At 35.7% G+C, this 17067-nt stretch overlaps 1 protein-coding gene across 1 annotated transcript; it reads left to right on the top strand.

Annotated features, from left to right (window-relative positions):
• The first annotated feature begins 1696 nt into the window (after positions 1-1696).
• Positions 1697-16862, top strand: ubash3bb (ubiquitin associated and SH3 domain containing Bb). Its single transcript, XM_059514498.1, has 14 exons — positions 1697-2088; positions 11262-11315; positions 11510-11696; positions 11780-11978; positions 12900-13069; positions 13174-13382; positions 13544-13688; positions 13826-13946; positions 14599-14721; positions 14806-14898; positions 15227-15371; positions 15457-15563; positions 15639-15748; positions 15832-16862. Exons 1-14 carry the CDS (start codon positions 1961-1963, stop codon positions 15967-15969), a joined length of 1929 nt encoding a protein of 642 aa, XP_059370481.1. The 5' UTR covers positions 1697-1960; the 3' UTR covers positions 15970-16862.
• The last annotated feature ends 205 nt before the right edge of the window (positions 16863-17067 follow it).

Raw genomic sequence — 17067 nt, 5'->3', positions numbered from 1 at the left:
GGCATCCATCATTTCCTTAAGTTCTCGTAAATGATACCTTGAGTTGTTCCATGATTTTTTTTTTTACGAAAAGCATTAGAGGTAATATGACTTACAGAAAACAGGCAGCATATCTGAATGATCATTTGTCTTTGTAGTTTGGATCTGCAAATTGCCTGGCAGTGGTGCTGTGGTTGGTTTGTGTATGTAATTAGGGGGAAATGACCTACTGTAAAGATTCTACTCAAATCGGAAAATATTTCTATTGCAACATTTACACTTCAACATTTTTGCTCCATAAACCATTTTAATGTATTTTCTTTAGAATGTTTTTTTTTGTTTGTTCGTTTGTTTTTTACAAATTTAGACATTATGAATGCAAAATTATATCAAACATAAATATACACTTGAACATACATGTCTGAGTTTGGTGGGATTGGTAGGATTTTTTAGTTGGTTTTAAAAGAAATTTCTCTTGCTCACCAAGGATACTTTTTTTGGAGGGGGAGGGGGGGGGGCGGTTAAAGATACAGAAACAGTAATACTACAAACTGTTTACTAGTTTAATGTATTGTAAAATGTAATGTCACATGATCTGGTGCCCGAGGAACATTTCTTACTATTGTCAATGTTGCACATGATACACAAAACATTTTTGTCATAGTGTATAAATCTTTATTATGTTTTACCACTAGGTGGAGATGAAGAGGGCTTTCCAAAAGGCAGGATGTGTGTTTTGTCTTATTGTGCCTTATGAGTCATAAAGTCTATCAGTGCCGAGTCGAAGCTGATCACTCAGTGAAAAGGTTTAATTGTTTGTTTGCCAAAAAGCTGTTGTGACTCCGCTTGAGGAACATCCCTTAAAGAGATAGTTCACCCAAAAATAAAAAAAACTGTAATAATTTACTCTTATGTCATTTCAAACATGTATGTAGTTTTTTCTGTGGAACATTAAATTTTGTAAAAAATAAATAAATAAATGTTTAACTATTTTTCGTCCATACAATGAAAATCAATGGTAACCAATTTTTTCTTTTCTTTTGTGTGCCACAGAAGAACAGTAGGTCGTAGAGAGGTTTGAATTGACTTGAGGGTAAAATGGTGACAGCCTTTTCAATTTATGAGAGAACTATTCCTTTTAACTTTGTATTTCAGTTTTTAACTTGAGTTTAAATGAGCTCGCCACTGTTTTCCTATTTCAGACTCATTTATCGCAGATCATTGTTTAGCAGAAGGTGGGGCTTCAATTGAAATGAGAAACAATTGACTTTGCATTGGTAGCCTTTCACACCCATCCTGTGCTTGTGTTGTAAAGAAATTTTTGAGCACAGCCGAGAGTGTTTATTCCAGTCGACGTGGTTGTGAACGGATTTTAATTAAATCTAGCCTATATTATTATAGTCAGCACTACCAGGAAATGAATAAAACTGTATCCTTTGTCAAAATGTGAATGAATAAAATAAATTATTTGACTCACTTTACATTAGTAGTGAAATAACATAGGCTACTTAATTAAGCAGTGGTAGTTATTTTATTCATTTACTTAATATCGCGGGTCATGAGACACAGTAAACGGTAAATAGTGATCAGCTTTAGACTTGTAGGTAAATTAAGTTAATTAAATCGGGTTGGTGTCAAGCGTGACGAGTAAACGTGTCTGGTAGTTATAAGTGTTTGACGCGCATATTACTTGGGTTGTGTCTCAAAACCTCGTGACCTGCCTACTTAGACAGCATTTTAGGGCATAGAGGCGCGTTGCTCAAATGTGCTGCCGTGTCCTGACTTGACAGCTCCATAGGTTTTTAAAACACAGCCATTACTAGCTCGTTAATCTACTGTATAACTAACTGTATACAAACATACACTGCCGCTGTCAGGAGGAGGGACGATTTTGCTTGTACTCATAGTGTAAATCGCGAAATAAGCTCATGTGGATGTGTCGTATTCGACTGTCGTTAGTATCATTTGATGGGACTGAAGGATGGCAGCAAAAGAGGATCTTTACTCAAAGATTATTCCTCGCAGATTGAGACAGAACAGTTGCGTTTCTGTCAAACATGGATCCAATCTGGACGTGCTGCTTTCGATGGGATTTCCTCAGCAGAGAGCGTAAGTGCCATATTTATCATAGGCTACATGACGACGTTCTTCTTAAAATATTAATTGTATAAATAAAGATAATGTTTCGTTTCTCAGGGTTAATCATCTATAGGGTGCCTCAGGACGTTTTAAACTGTCACTGGCGTGAACTACTTTGATTTTAAGTCGTAATAAAGTCACGAATCTGAAAACAGCGGTTACCCTACACTGCAAATTGTTTCTAATAACCTGTATGGTTAGCTCAAAAAATACTTTTGTTTGTCATTCGGGTCACTGATGTGCTTTTGCTGCCACATTCAGCATCACATAAGATAGTCTGCAAGCTATTTTTGGTAATTGTGTCAAAAAAAACCCACAGAGAGATGTAAACTAGAGGATTATGTCTAAATCAGTGTAGGCTATAGATTTCTGTATGTCATTTGCCATTCACTTAGCATATCTGAATTATATATATATATATATATATATATATATACACACACATAAACATGTAAATATAATCTAAAATTATAATTGCATATATAAAATAGAGAAAGAATTAAACAATTAAATAATATTTGTGTAAAATAAAAGTAAAATAATTTTTTTTTTCATATTTCATTGTATTTGTCAGATGTTTTATAAAACGTACATCTATTTAGGCTTTCAGACAGTGTGATTTTCCAAATAGTGTAATGTGTCTGTCTTCAGTATGCCCTTGGGCAATTTAAATAAAAATAAAGATAAATATTGTATGTAAAGGCACTTGTGCTTTTGTATGAACTAGCATGTGTCGAGTGTAGTCATATAGTCATAGGAGTTATTAATATGCTTTACCTTTGTCTCCTTTATGTTTGTATTATTAACCCACATAACAACAGTAAACTGCCCTGATTTCCTGTTTTAATATTATACCTAATTTGTAAGATCCACCGAAGGCCACCGAACAAGTTCTTCTTTCTATACATCATGTTCTTCTTTGTGCTATTAATGTCGTGGGCTCTATTTTTAAGTTACATTACAAGAAGTTCACTTTCACTAATCATTTCTATAATTTACAGATTGTAATTTTATTTGACTACACTAATTATGGTTAAAACATGTTTGTGTATAGTAGATAACAATGAGTTAAAATGTTAATAATAATAATAATTCAAAAGTTTGGGGGCCCTCTTAGCATGCAGATGGGCCCATATGCCTGGCAAACTCTTCAACCCCCCTCCATATCAACACCCCTACATGAGATACCACTACCACCATCATACCGAACCATTCAGTGTAATGAGGGTAAATGTGTCCTGTAACATGTGAGGAGGAACATCTGTGCTCATTACAGCATGAATGATTTGTAAGTCACAAGGTGTTTTTTTTTTCATTCTTATTTTGGCAAGTAAATGAGAAAACCCAAGACTATGCAGCTGTTCAGAATTAAAGCACATGTAGTCAATGTCTTGTCTTGTGTGGGAAGATTATTATTTGTTTGTGCCCTGGTGTTTACTCATATGGTCCTGTTGCATTTGGAAATGAATTTTTTTTATTCAATTTTAATTGTTTTTTTTATTTATTTATTTATTTTTTTTATAAAATCACTCTTGTCGATATAAGGCAGCTGAATAAGGACTGGAAATGTCAAGCTCCAAAATGACAAAAAAAAACTCAAAAAATAATAGATATAACTTAATGAGGGCTTGATATTTTCAAATGTGAATCATTAACTGAGTCATTGTGATGAACATCATTCTGTTAATTAGTTTCATTCTGATCAGTAGAATTATTCCATTCAGTATCACTTTGTGCATCAGTATAGGTTCAATTCCCAGGGAACACACATACTGGTAAAAAAAAAAAAAAAAAAAAAAAAAATTTGTATAGCATGAATGCATTGTACGTCCCTTTGAGTTAAAGCGTCTGCAAAATGCTAAAGTTAACTGATTCCAATCAGGGGAATCATTCAAATCTGTAGAATAATTTCGATCAGTAGAATTGTTCCAGTCCAAATCATTCCTGTAATTAGAAACATTCTGGTCAGTATCATTCTTGTCAGTAAAATCACACCTATCAGCAGATTCATTTCAATAGAATCATTCCAGTGCACAGAATCATATTAATCAGTAGAGTCATTCAGACTTGTTAGAACTGCTTAAACGGATTATTTACACAAGTATCATTCATTCTCTCATGAGCTCAACAAGCTCATGGTGGTCTAAGTTAAAGTGGATGTCAAGATTGTCAGTGAATAACGGAGTAAATTTGTAGTGTATGAGTCATTTGCACCATTTTATGGTGAATTTGTCATTTTGGAGCTTGACAGCTCTAGTCCTCTCTTATTTCATAACATTAAAAATTCATAAGATAGTATTCTTTAAAATTTTGTCTTTGTTTTTCACTAACCAGTCTTTCTCGTTATTGTGTTGCTCATCCAAATATCACCGTTACTGTCTTGTCATAAGGTATCATTTAGAGTAATTTACCAGTAGTCAGTCTGTGCATATAATAATGCTGCCTCACTGTGGTTTTGTCTCAGGGTCGGTCACGCTGTGTAAATGTCATCAGCTTCCTTCCTGAAAAATGGCATGCAACACAGGCGATGAGATAGCGACCATGACCTCCTGGTGCATAAATACACAGATCCTGATCATCTTCCCTATTAAAAGGCCACATTATATCCCTCGCAGCCTGTGAGGATGCATTTCATGTTCTGTGGAAACAAGTGGGCCATCAGTTTGGCCACACAGTTGGCCACATTTGCCGACAGGCCTGCAGGTGTTGGCTGGCCATATTTTGGGATGGACAGCTGTGCGCACTTCTCTTCGTTCGGTCCCCCGTGTGGCAGGGATGGCAGCTGGTACTTCTGGGCCTTGGGGTTTATGGGATAGCGTCTGTTTGTTGCTCTTGCTGGGCGTCAGTGAGATCAATCGTATCTTTTTCTTCTTTCTCTTTGGCTCAGCTCCCTCTGTGGCTGCTGGGATAAAGGAAACAGATGTAGGCCAGTACGCAAGCATCAGTAGAGAGAAAATCTCTCCTTCACTGCTGAAAAAACAGACGCAGGCACAAGAGTGGGATCCACAAAGGCAGTTGTTATAAAGTCAGCCTACTCTTCCACTCCTCCACTGTTTATAAAGGGCCTGTATCAGTGTGTGTTCTCTCATTTGTGAGTCCACCATCTGTGGCAGTTGTGCGATTGCCAGAATGAGAGCCGTGTGTCCAAATGCGGGTGTCCTTCAACCCTCCTGCTCACACTCAAGCTCTGGAAGGCACACAAGGATACAGCTCCACCCTTTGCTGTGTTGGTTATTGTTTTGGAAAAGGGACAGGATTATTAATTGTACATATTTACCATACACAACTAACGGAACACAAATATTACGGTTCGGTACTTACCTCGGTTTTAACGTCATGGCTCGGTATGTTTCCGGTACAGTAGGGGGGAAACTACATTTTAAACTGAAAAAAAAAAATGTTTATGGTTTACTGAACAAGTTGCTCTTTCTTTAAATACATTCAATTATAGTTAAAATTTTCTTAATGATAAAAATCTACCTCAGCTTAAACCAGACTTAAATTTAATTTCTATTTATTTTTAAATAGATGATCTACAATCGACTTAAATAAATACATTTTATGCAGACTTGTAAATTGCACATAATGCAGTTTTTAAATTCAATTATAAATAAAACATTTTCTAAGCTATTTGTTAAAATATATTAAATTACACAATGGCTGTCATAGCATGTTTCATAACAGATTAATTTAAACATACTGTACATTTAAATATTTATTTTACCATTTAATATGGTATACATGCGTACCGAACCGAAAGACCTGTACAAAAAAAGACCTGTGATTAGTAAAAATGTTACATATTTGAAGTTGTTTATGGCTACATTTTTTTTATCAAAATAAAACAGTAATGTTGTGAAATATTATTACACAATGACCTCTTAAATATCAAAAGATCAAGGTAATTTCGGTTCCTCAGTTCATGACCCCTTTAAATGTAATTTATTTCTGTCGTCTTTTTTTGTGAGAACTGTCATGTTTTTAATAAAAAGCTCCAAAATAGCAGCATTTATTTAGAATAGAAATCTTTTGTAGCATTATAAATGTCTTTACCCCCACTCATTATTAATTTAATGCATCCTTTGCCGAATAAAGTGATTAATTTCTTAAAAAATTAATTCTTACTGATCCCTAACTTTTTAAAATATAATACTGTTTAGGTGCATTGATAACTTTAACAATTTTAATCAATTAACTGCAGTACTGCAGTAGTAAATCTTTTAAATTCACTGTACACACTGGAGCATCTGTCTGTAAAACTAGTTGTTTGAATTGTTGTTTTGGATTGCAGTGACTCTCTTGAGTGTCTTGGCAACGAATCAGGCTAAAGGAAGGTCTGTAAACAGGAAACTTAAGGATGCAGAGGTCTGAGCTGTGGGATTTCCCCAAAGAGTCGAGTGAAAGATGTGTTCATGCCTGTTTGGTCAGCTGGATTATAATGAATTATAATGAAGTCACTTTGTTGAGATTATCTGAGTTATTTATAAAAATAAACAATCAGTAATGACAAAAATAGAATAAAATAAAACAGAATAATAAAACTGACTAATCTTAATTGTGTCAAAGGGTTACTCCACCTCAAAATAAAAATTTTGTCATTAAACACTTACCCCCATGTTGTTCCAAAACCGTAAAAGCTCCATTCGTCTTCAGAACACAATTACAAAGAACAAAGAACAGAACAAAGATATTTGGGATGAAAACCTGGATGCTTGAGACTGTCTCATAGACTGCCAAGTAAATAAGAGTGTCAAGGTCCATAGAAGGTATGATAATTGTCGTCAGAATAATCCATCTGCCATCAGATCTGCAATCTGGGTTGTATGAAGCGACAGGAACACTTTTTGTAAGCAAAGAAAACAAAAATAACAACTTTATTCAATAATTCCTTTTGTCAACGGTTTCCTCTGTGTCACTCCATATCACCGTGCTGCGTATGCTCTTCTGTGTCCTCCGCGCCACAAGGATGCGCTGTTTCTATCTGTATTTAGCTTTGATTTGAAATAAAACAGCGCATGCTTGTATATCACAAATACACCACAAAGATGTTACTCTTGTTAGTGAGTTGTGGCAGAAAAGCAGTAGTACTAAATGGTCGAATTATTGATAATTATTATGAAATGCTTTTTTACATCTCCATTTTTTTTCTCAAAGCACATGTGGATATATATGTTCAAATTCCCTGACAATTTTCAAGCAACAGCCAAAAACTCATCTCTTTCGATGCTACTTGACTTCATCCTAAAATATTCCTTCCCTTTCTAGCTTGTATTTATTTGAACAATGCTTAAAACTTGGTATTACATGCACTTCCTGTGTCTGTTTGTCTCCTTTTAGAAGAATCACTTTATGTATTCCCCAATTGTAAGTCGCTTTGGATAAAAACATATGCAAAATGACTAAATGTACAATTATTGAGCCATAGGTAGAAAATTTGCTGATCAAACATTTCCACATTTCCATTCATATTTATTTTAATATCTATGTGTCTACGGAATTTGTAAAGAATCACCCCACTGCACCTTCATCAAACTGTATATGAGTAATTCAGGGTAAATTGGAAATAGCTTGTAAGACCTAAAAAGGCATCTGAAGACATGACAAGTTGTGTGTGTGGGCGTTTTTTTTCTTCTTCTTCTTCATCAATCTTGATTTTAAAATGCACATTTGGTTTTTTGAAAGGAAAATATTACTTCAAGCATTATGACCTACTTTAAACTTTAATGGGTGGATGTTTTCACTATCACGCTTGGTATGCATGTTAATTATTCATGTTGTCAAGAGCTTTTTCCATTAAAAAAAATTTATTTATTTATTTATTGTAATTATTAATAAATAAGAATTTATTTGTTCCGTTATCTTCTTGTTAACTAGTTAAATAAAGTCTATTTTCTGTTGCATGCAGTGGACTTACTGTGCATGAAGAAGTATGCTAGTCATTTTACTGTAAGAAACGGTAGTAGCAGAAGACTTGATCTGGGCAGCTTTACTATGAAAAAGTGCAGGGCTGTTTTGATAAAATGGGGGGGGGGCATGTTAAATGCAAAAATAACATGCATCTAACAATAGCATATCAGTCATATATTATATATTTAAAATAGCAGAATAAACATCAAAAATGAAAGAGGATAGAAATTCCTTTTTTCTTTTTTTTTTCTTTTTGGTTGTTGTTGTGAAAGACCATGAGCCCAATCTAACTGTTATTTTGGCACATATTCACCTGAAAATCTGGCTTATACAAATACAGTATTTAGGCCAGTACTCTTTCTTGGTTTATGGTAAAGCACACTTTTATATTTTGTAAAAAAAAAAAAAAAAATCCCATTTAATTTTATGTCATGTTAATAATTTGCATGTTGTTGAGAGATCATAGAGATATTATAAATTTCAGTGTTTGATTGTATTTTCATAATCTCTGTTTTTTTATATATCTGGTCATTTAATTATGTTCAGATATGCCACATGTTGACTGCTGCTAATAATTCCAAAGTAATAAATAATAATAACAAAAATAGCAGTAGTAATGCATTTTATTTGCAGTGCACCTTTCTCATACTTAAAGTTGTAATAAATAATACATGTAATAAATTTTTCAACAGACAAATAATATTGCAAAAACCTATAACAAATCAAATTTCATTAGAATTGTGAGAGACCTACTGTAGTTTAAAATGAAATGTTTTTGCTGGTCTGTGCTTTGTCTTCGAAAATAATTGCTTAAGCTTCCACAGAGAAGTCTGTTTTTCCCCTCTCTTTTGGCTTTCTGGCTATGTCTGTCATATCTTGTTAACCTTGTCCTTCCTTCTGCTTTCTACTGTGTTGTTAAACCAGTTCTTTATTCTAAGAGATCAGGTTTACAGCAAGCAAACATACAGACTGGCCGTGGCCTTTGGTGAACTATTTCCTGTTTGAGGTAGCTGCAGAGCAGAGCTCAGGGGAAGTCCTGGTATACCCTGGGGTTTCGCTTCAGTGGTAATAGTCTTATAATGACCTGTTCACAGGCTCAAATGTTAAAAATTGCATATAACCACAGTCATTGTGTCATTTAGTTGAGCTTTGAGAACAGAAAACATTTCACAATGTATTTTTGTTCAATGGGACGATTATTTGTTCACACGCATGCTGTTAAATTTTTTTTACGTCTTCTTATATCAAGTTTCAGGTTTTTCTGAAAATGAAAATGTGTTCATGACTTAACGTCTTACAGGTTACACATATTATTCATGAGGCAGTTAAATGAGGAACATGTAGGCGAGAACAAAATATTTACTATAGCATACTTTTTTTTGTGCATATTGCAATATTGTTTAAAAGTAAAAATGTCAATTTAAAAGTCCATTGCCTTATTTAAACAGAGAAAATAAAGGTCATGACCCAGAAATGGGTCACAAATTTGTTACTGTATTATTGCCAAAATAATTTTAATAAAATCTGGTGTATAGGACTTATATAGGACTAAATAGTGTTTTCCTATAAAACATATTCCTTTTTTTTTTTAAAGTCCAATTAACTATATTATAGTGCATAGTTTAATAACTTTTTAAAATGAAGACAGAAATGTGTCCCATATCTTTTGTTATTTATATCAAAGGTTGTGTGTCCAAACAGTATTTTGGCATAAACTCATCTGCCACCTGATAGAAGCCAGTCAAATTAAGGAAGTATGTTTATCTTCAAAAACCATTAACAGAACTATGCAAAATCAAGGAAAATATGACCCAGGCTGTGTTATACTGAAGCACTTTCTATTTAAAGTTAATCCTAATTTTTTTAAATGCTTTTTAAAGCAGTATTCTCACCTCAAGAAGCAACCGCAGTGTGTATGAAACACTGATGTGCGAGAGAAGTGTGAAAGATCACCTCTCTCACACAGCTTCTTCTCTGGCTTGTGTTAGAAATCATAAAAATATAATCTCATCTCATTTTACACATGCTTTCCACTGTCACAGACCTCATGGAGTCATAGTATGAGTGCATAGCATACTGTATTAGAATCACACAGTCCACAGGAAATATTAGCAGACCTTGGGTCTTATGCAACCAATCATAGAATTCAGACATGTTGCCATCATATGCTCGCTCAGGCCTGCACAGTACAACATGCTTAATGAACTTGCATGCAGTGGTTCCACACAGTGGGAAAGCATTTTCTTAGTATTAAATTTAACAATAAACTTAACTGGAATACTACAGTGCGTTTTAGTTAACTAAAGATAATTAATGGTAAAATTGCACTTGTACTTTAAAGTATATATTTTTAAAACTGTACTTTAAATAATGTAACATTAATGAAACACAACACCATTTTTCTCAGCAAATATGTCCTGCCCCTTGTCAGTGGAAAATAATATAAGCTGGTTCAGTCCCAATACCTACAGTACCAGGATGATGAAGATGAAACAGGGTGGACATTTCAGCAAGACAATGATCCCAAACACAGCCAAGAACTCTCTCAAGCTGCTAGAATGGCCCAGCAAAGCACCTGACTTGAATCCAATAGAAAATAAGAACTAAAGGTCAGAGTTAATAGAAGAGGCCCACAGAACCTAACTGTTTGTGTGGAAGAATGGCCCAAAATCACACCTGAGCAATGCATGCAACTAGTTTCTCCTATACAGGAGGCATCTTGAAGTTTTCATTACCAACAAAGGCTTTTTTTTTTTTTTTTTAAAGTATTAAATACATTTCAGTAGTTCAGTACTTTATTTCCCTGTGCCATTCCATTTTTTTTTGCAATTTTTTGGTTTGTTTTCTTTTTATATATGGATTACTTGGGTGGTTACCGACATCTGGTGTACTTTTCATGTCAGCAGCACCTTCAGAAATATATTTATTGGGATAAAATGGTGACATGTTCAATACCTATTTTACCCCGTATAATATATTTTATGAATGTAGAAGTTTTTCTCTTTTTATTGCTAAATCTAAATGAAAGGCAAAAAGATTTAATTTTCTAAATAAATAAAACATGGCTTTAACACACTGGCACGAATGGTCGGAATTAATCAACTTGATATTTTTTATTAATTTTTTATTTTTTAAAAAAGGCAAGGCACCGAAGTACAGTCCAGATCTTCCAAATGTTCTAACTATATTATTTGAATTTGGATGCTGATAATTCTCAAAATATGCTCTCTTTACAGATTGAAAGCTCTGGCATCAACTGGAGGCAGAAGTGTTCAGCTTGCATGTGACTGGTGAGCTTTCCTACACTTACCCTGCTTGAGCTGGCTTTTCTTGAGGAATAGTACCGCCCTCTAGTGGTTCATATGAGTCACTCCAGTTTTTCTGTGCATAAAACAATTCTTGTTGACGGTAACAATAACACAGGCTTTATTTGAAGGTTTAGCTGTGCTGTAGCATTCATTATCATGGGCATTTATCTCCATAGGCTTTTCTCTCATTTGGATGACCCTTTTCTGGATGACTCTTTACCAAGAGAGTATGTGCTGTATCTGCGCCCCAGTGGGCCTTTACAAAACCAGCTTTCTCATTTCTGGCAGCAGTCTCGCTTAACTTGTGGAAAAAACAAAGCTCACAACATATTCCCACACATCACACTCTGCCAGTTCTTTATGGTGAGTCACAGTTTCTATTTTAATTTTGATTTATTATTCTTAAGTTGTGTCATTTTACATTTCTTCATTTTATATGTTTGTAGTGTCCAGACAATAAACTAGTGGCTCTGTGTGAAGCTCTGCAGTCTGCAGTGAATCAATGGAGAGGACGTTTCCCCAGCCCCCTGCCCCTGGAGCTCTACACCTCCACCAACTTCATAGGCCTCTTCGTGGAGGAGCAGGTGGCTGAGACGCTGAAGAAGTTTGCGGCTGACTTTGCGGTGGAGGCTGCTGCTAAAGCTGGTGGGGAGGCGTAATCAGAGCATTTGTCACAGATGGTGCCTGCATAGTGCTCCCGTTTAATTTTGTTCTAATCAGCTCATTACTCATCCTCATAGTGTTCGTTATCCATATGACTTTCTTTCTTTGATGGAACACAAAAGAAGAAATGTATAAATAAAGAATTCACTATAATGAAAACACGATATTTACAAAACTAAAATTATCAGCAAATAATCACATGAATTTTAGTCTGTTCTGTGTTGTTACTATTAACTAAAATAATTAAAAATAATTTTCACTTATTAAATGATAAAAAAAAAACTTAAATAAAAAGGATATATTGCCTTTGTAGCTTTAAGTACTAAAATTACTCATACTAAACCTTAAATAAAATAAAGCTAAAAAGGAATATATTTTTTTAATGACAAACATTAAATAAACATTACTAAAATTTGATGAAAAAAAATTATATAATAGTATATAATACTAAAATAACATTATTCTGTTCCTTACACAAAGCTATCATGTATTTTCAGAAAACATATATAGTGCACATAATATAGCAAACAACTGTATGGACTACTTTTTTATGATTTTGTGGTGCTTATTTGTCCTTTTTTGAGCCTGACATCCTTTGGACACGATACCCTTTCAGAACATTCAAATGTTAGCAGATACATTCACCTTTTTTGTTTTACTGAAAAAAGAAAGACATGAGGGTAAATGGTGACAGAATTTACATTTTTGAGTGAACTATCGCTTTAAATCTGTACTTATCAAAGATAAACTGTAAATCAAACATTCTAGATGTTTCCCCCTCTTTTTCCCTGTTTTAATTGTGTTCTAATGAAATAAACTGATACTTATTCATCTATCAAAATACTGTGTATTTGAATAGTGTCGTGAGCATTTTTATTAATTTATTCCCTATTTATTTCATAGATGTTCATGTGGAACCCCATAAAAAGCAGCTTCATTTGACTCTAGCCTATCACTTCCCAACCAATCATTATTCTATCTTGGAAAAGTTGGCAAGAGGGATTGAAGTCAAGCTGGGTTGTGACTGGCTCGCTACCCTCTTCTCACGAGACATACGATTTGCAAATCACGAGGTGAGTTGAGCCTTATGTCTTTTTAAAACTTATTTTCAGTTTTAATGTTTTGCTAGTTCACTGGAATGCACTTTAATGCAGACTTACCTCTGTTTCGTTGTCAGACTTTGCGAGTGATGTACCCCTACACCCCTCAGAATGATGATGAGCTGGAACTGGTGCCTGGAGACTTTATCTTCACGACACCAGTGGAGCAAATGAGCACTAGTGAGGGCTGGGTGTACGGCACGTCTCTGGGTACAGGCACCTCTGCCCTGCTGCCTGAGAACTATGTGAGCCCGGCTGATGAGTCTGACACGTGGGTCTTTCATGGGTAAGTTCTCCAAATGATTTGACTACAAATGACTACATTTTGCATGTTTTCCTACCAGCATCAGCTGCATCGCTTCAAGTCCATTCACAAATACTCTCCTGTGGCCTAATGGGATAGTAAAGTGTCTATTGGATGCTCTTCTCTCTATGCTTCTTAAACAGGTCACACTCCTTCTTTTGTACTTCCCCTTCGGAAAAGGGTTGCAAGGAGAGCAAATCATTGGATGGGCTGCTCAACATACGATGCTTTGAAAACTCAAAGTTGGGAGAGTCTGCCATCTTGAGTGTTATTTGCCAACCTATGCAGGTGCCTGTTACTACACGTTACAGCAATTAAAGTAACTTTTCCAAAATTTTTCACTGTTGAGTTCAAAACAAACTTTGGGTTGGTTCAGTTACAGATGATTTGATCATTTATGAGCATTTCTGTGCTGTTGATGATAGGTGCTTCGCTCAAGCATCCAGTCTCGGACCCCTAAAAGGACCTTGTTTGTATGTCGGCATGGAGAAAGAATGGATGTTGTGTTTGGGAAACACTGGCTCTCACAGTGTTCTGACTCTAAAGGTAATTTGAACCGGTTAGAGTTAGGCTACATTTACACAACAACGATGTAATAAAGAAAGGAAAAGTTTTTCCCTTGAGTTTTTAAAAATGTTCACGTATACACGACAACTTTTTCAAAACGATTTGCATTTACACACATCCACGAAAACGGCCAAAAAAGCTGTATTATGTATGCCAGGCCAGTAGTGGGTGCTGTCACCTTGTTCGTAAACAGTACCTGTAGGGAAGTGACGATTATATGTTGTATATGATGCATCTCCGCTGTTGGTTGTAATATTGGTGAAGTAAATCTACAATTTGCTGAAGAAGCGTTAGCAAACTCTTGAGCAGCAACACCACCACCACCATGTACTCTGCCATTGTTGTGTATGTTTGTCCGCGCTTGCCTTTAAAATCGACACATACTGCGCATGTCTACATACCTAACATTTACTACACACGCTCGTTTTTCAAAATTCCCATTTTTACCTGGAAATGATAACGGTGGCGTTTTCAAAAACTTGCACTTTGAAACCGTTTTCAAAAATAAATTTGTTCAGTCGACAAAAACATGTTAAAGAATTGGCAAAACAGATAAAAAGTTTCCCGTTTTTGGCTGAAAATGTTGTGTAAATGACCCCTTAGTTTGCAAGCTCAGTTTGTCATCCTACAGGCAGGTACATGAGGAGTAACCTGAATATGCCTGCTGAACTACCTGCCTGGGGTGGAGCACACAGGGACTATGGAATGGATTCTCCTATCACAGTGTTTGGAGCTACACAGGCTAAGATAGTGGGTATGTCTGCCCCATGTTATGATGTTGAATTCTCCCAGTGAATTGTGTATCATGCTCTTTTTATGTCATCCATCTGAATTCCAGGTGAAGCTATGCTGGAAAGTAATACCACTATTGATTTTGTGTACTGCTCACCCAGCCTCCGATGTGTCCAGACAGCTCATGAAATCCTCAGAGGTACATACTGTAGTCAGGAACCTGTTGGCAGCAGTAGTTTACATGTCTACAGGAAAATTCCAGTAGGAAATTGTAAATGTCTTTTAGACCAGGGGTTTTAAATCTTTTAGATGCTGTATAGACTTCATTATTAAAATCTAAAAGACAGCTATATCTTTTCATGTATAAAGACCAACTTTATACTGTGAAAATATAAAGATATTATAAATACACAATTGTATACAATTGTGTACAGCAAGATTTAAAAAAAAAAAAAAAAAAAGAATAGTTTTATACAGCAATGATCCATTAAACTCTCCGACCCCAATGTTATGTGCACCTTTTCTAGGAATGCAGCAAGATGGAAGAATAAGCATTCGAGTGGAGCCTGGGCTTTTTGAGTGGACTAAATGGGTGTCAGGAACGTCTTTGCCTGCTTGGATACCCCCCGTAGATTTTGCTGCAGCCAACCTTAATGTAGACACAACATACAGGTAACAGATAAAGTGATTATTATATACAGTGAAGGAGCGGTTTACATTTCAAATTCAGTCCTGATCGACACGTGCCTTCCTGCAGACCTCACATCCCCATTAGCAAACTAACCGTCTCGGAGGCGTATGATACGTACATTAGTCGCAGCCACCAGGTGACCAAAGACATTTTGGCATACTGCAAAAATAAGGGTAAGTGATCAGAAATATTGCTTTTAGTACATGATCCTCGCAGAGGTTTACCAACAGCCTCCTTTTTTACATCAGGAAAAAATATTCTATTTGTGGGACATGCTTCTTCTTTGGAGGCCTGCACTCGCCAGATCCAAGGCCTTTCTCCTCAGAATCCTAAGGATTTTGTGCAAGTAGTTCGAAAGGTTAGTTTCATCCTTTTTTCTTTAAACATTCGATCTTGACACTTTAAACATGATGCTTAATGGGAGCCAATCTTTCCATCCAGATTCCATACCTGGGTCTGTGTGCCTGTGAGGAGCAGGGGGACTCAGGGGTCTGGCAGCTAGTGGACCCACCAATTCTTCCTTTAACTCATGGGCCCAACCACAGCTTCAGCTGGAGAGAGACCTTACAGCAAGAATGAGCTTATCTGTAGGATCTGTCCACCAGAGACTGGAATGTTAACTGCACTGGAAGCATACATCTGAGAATATTTTTAAACAGATGTAATCGGTCACATCCAGGTTTAATTAATTGCAAATACGATATGGGATGTGGCAGAGTTTTTGTTTGCAGGTGGACAGAGGAGGCCACACTGAATAATATGAACATTTGTGATCATGTTTACTGAGCCTTTAAAAGGCTTTCTCAGGGCATTGGCTATCACTTTTAACAAGTCAAAATGCACAGTGGCATGATGCAGCACTTATTATAAAGATTAAAGGGGTCATTTGATGCGATTTAAATTTTTCCTTTCTCTTTGGAGTGTTACAAGCTGTTCGTGAATAGACAAGATACCTAAAGTTGCAAAGACTAAAGTCTCAAATCCAAAGAGATATTCTTTATAAAAGTTACGAGTCAACCACACCCTCCTAAAATAGCTCCTATTTATTGCCACTGATGATTCAAACATGAGTTTTGAGCAGTGTAGAGTAGCACTTGTTGTTTCTCCAATCACAAATGCAGACATGGTTTTGTGTTTACGCAGCGTTTACACAACGCTACGTAGAGAGACACTACTATTGCATCTCAATAAATTAGAATGTCGTGGAAAAGTTCATTGATTTCAGTAATTCAACTCAAATTGTGAAACTTGTGTATTAAATAAATTCAGTGCAAACGGACTGAAGTGGTTTAAGTCTTTGAATCTTTTAATTGTGATGATTTTGGCTCCCATTTAACAAAAACCCACCAATTCACTATCTCAACAAATTAGAATATAGTGAATATAATGTAAATCAGCAAATCAACTCAAAACACCTGCAAAGTTTTCCTGAGGCTTCCAAAACGGTCTCTCAGATTGGTTCACTTGGCTACACAATCATGGGGAATACTGCTGATCTGACAGTTGTCCAGAAGACAATCACTGACACCCTTCACAAGGAGGGTAAGCCACTAACATAAATTGCCAAAGAAGCTGACTGTTCACAGAGTGCTGTATACAAGCATGTTAACAAAGCTGAGTGGAAGGAAAAGGTGTGTAAGAAAAAGATGCACAACCAACCGAGAGAACTGCAACCTG

The sequence above is a fragment of the Carassius carassius genome, chromosome 28 (assembly GCF_963082965.1).
Source record: "Carassius carassius chromosome 28, fCarCar2.1, whole genome shotgun sequence".
Classification (NCBI taxonomy): Eukaryota; Metazoa; Chordata; class Actinopteri; order Cypriniformes; family Cyprinidae; genus Carassius; species Carassius carassius.
This window is presented reverse-complemented; position numbering and strand designations above follow the sequence as displayed.

What these genes read in the sequence shown, in the direction of transcription:
- ubash3bb (XM_059514498.1), top strand. Translation starts at nt 1,961, where the DNA reads ATGGCAGCAAAAGAGGATCTTTACTCAAAGATTATTCCTCGCAGATTG. An exon ending in GGAGGCTGCTGCTAAAGCTG is followed by an intron (nt 11,979 to 12,899) that starts GTGGGGAGGCGT and finishes TTTATTTCATAG; the next exon opens with ATGTTCATGTGGAACCCCAT. An exon ending in GGCATACTGCAAAAATAAGG is followed by an intron (nt 15,564 to 15,638) that starts GTAAGTGATCAG and finishes TTTTTACATCAG; the next exon opens with GAAAAAATATTCTATTTGTG.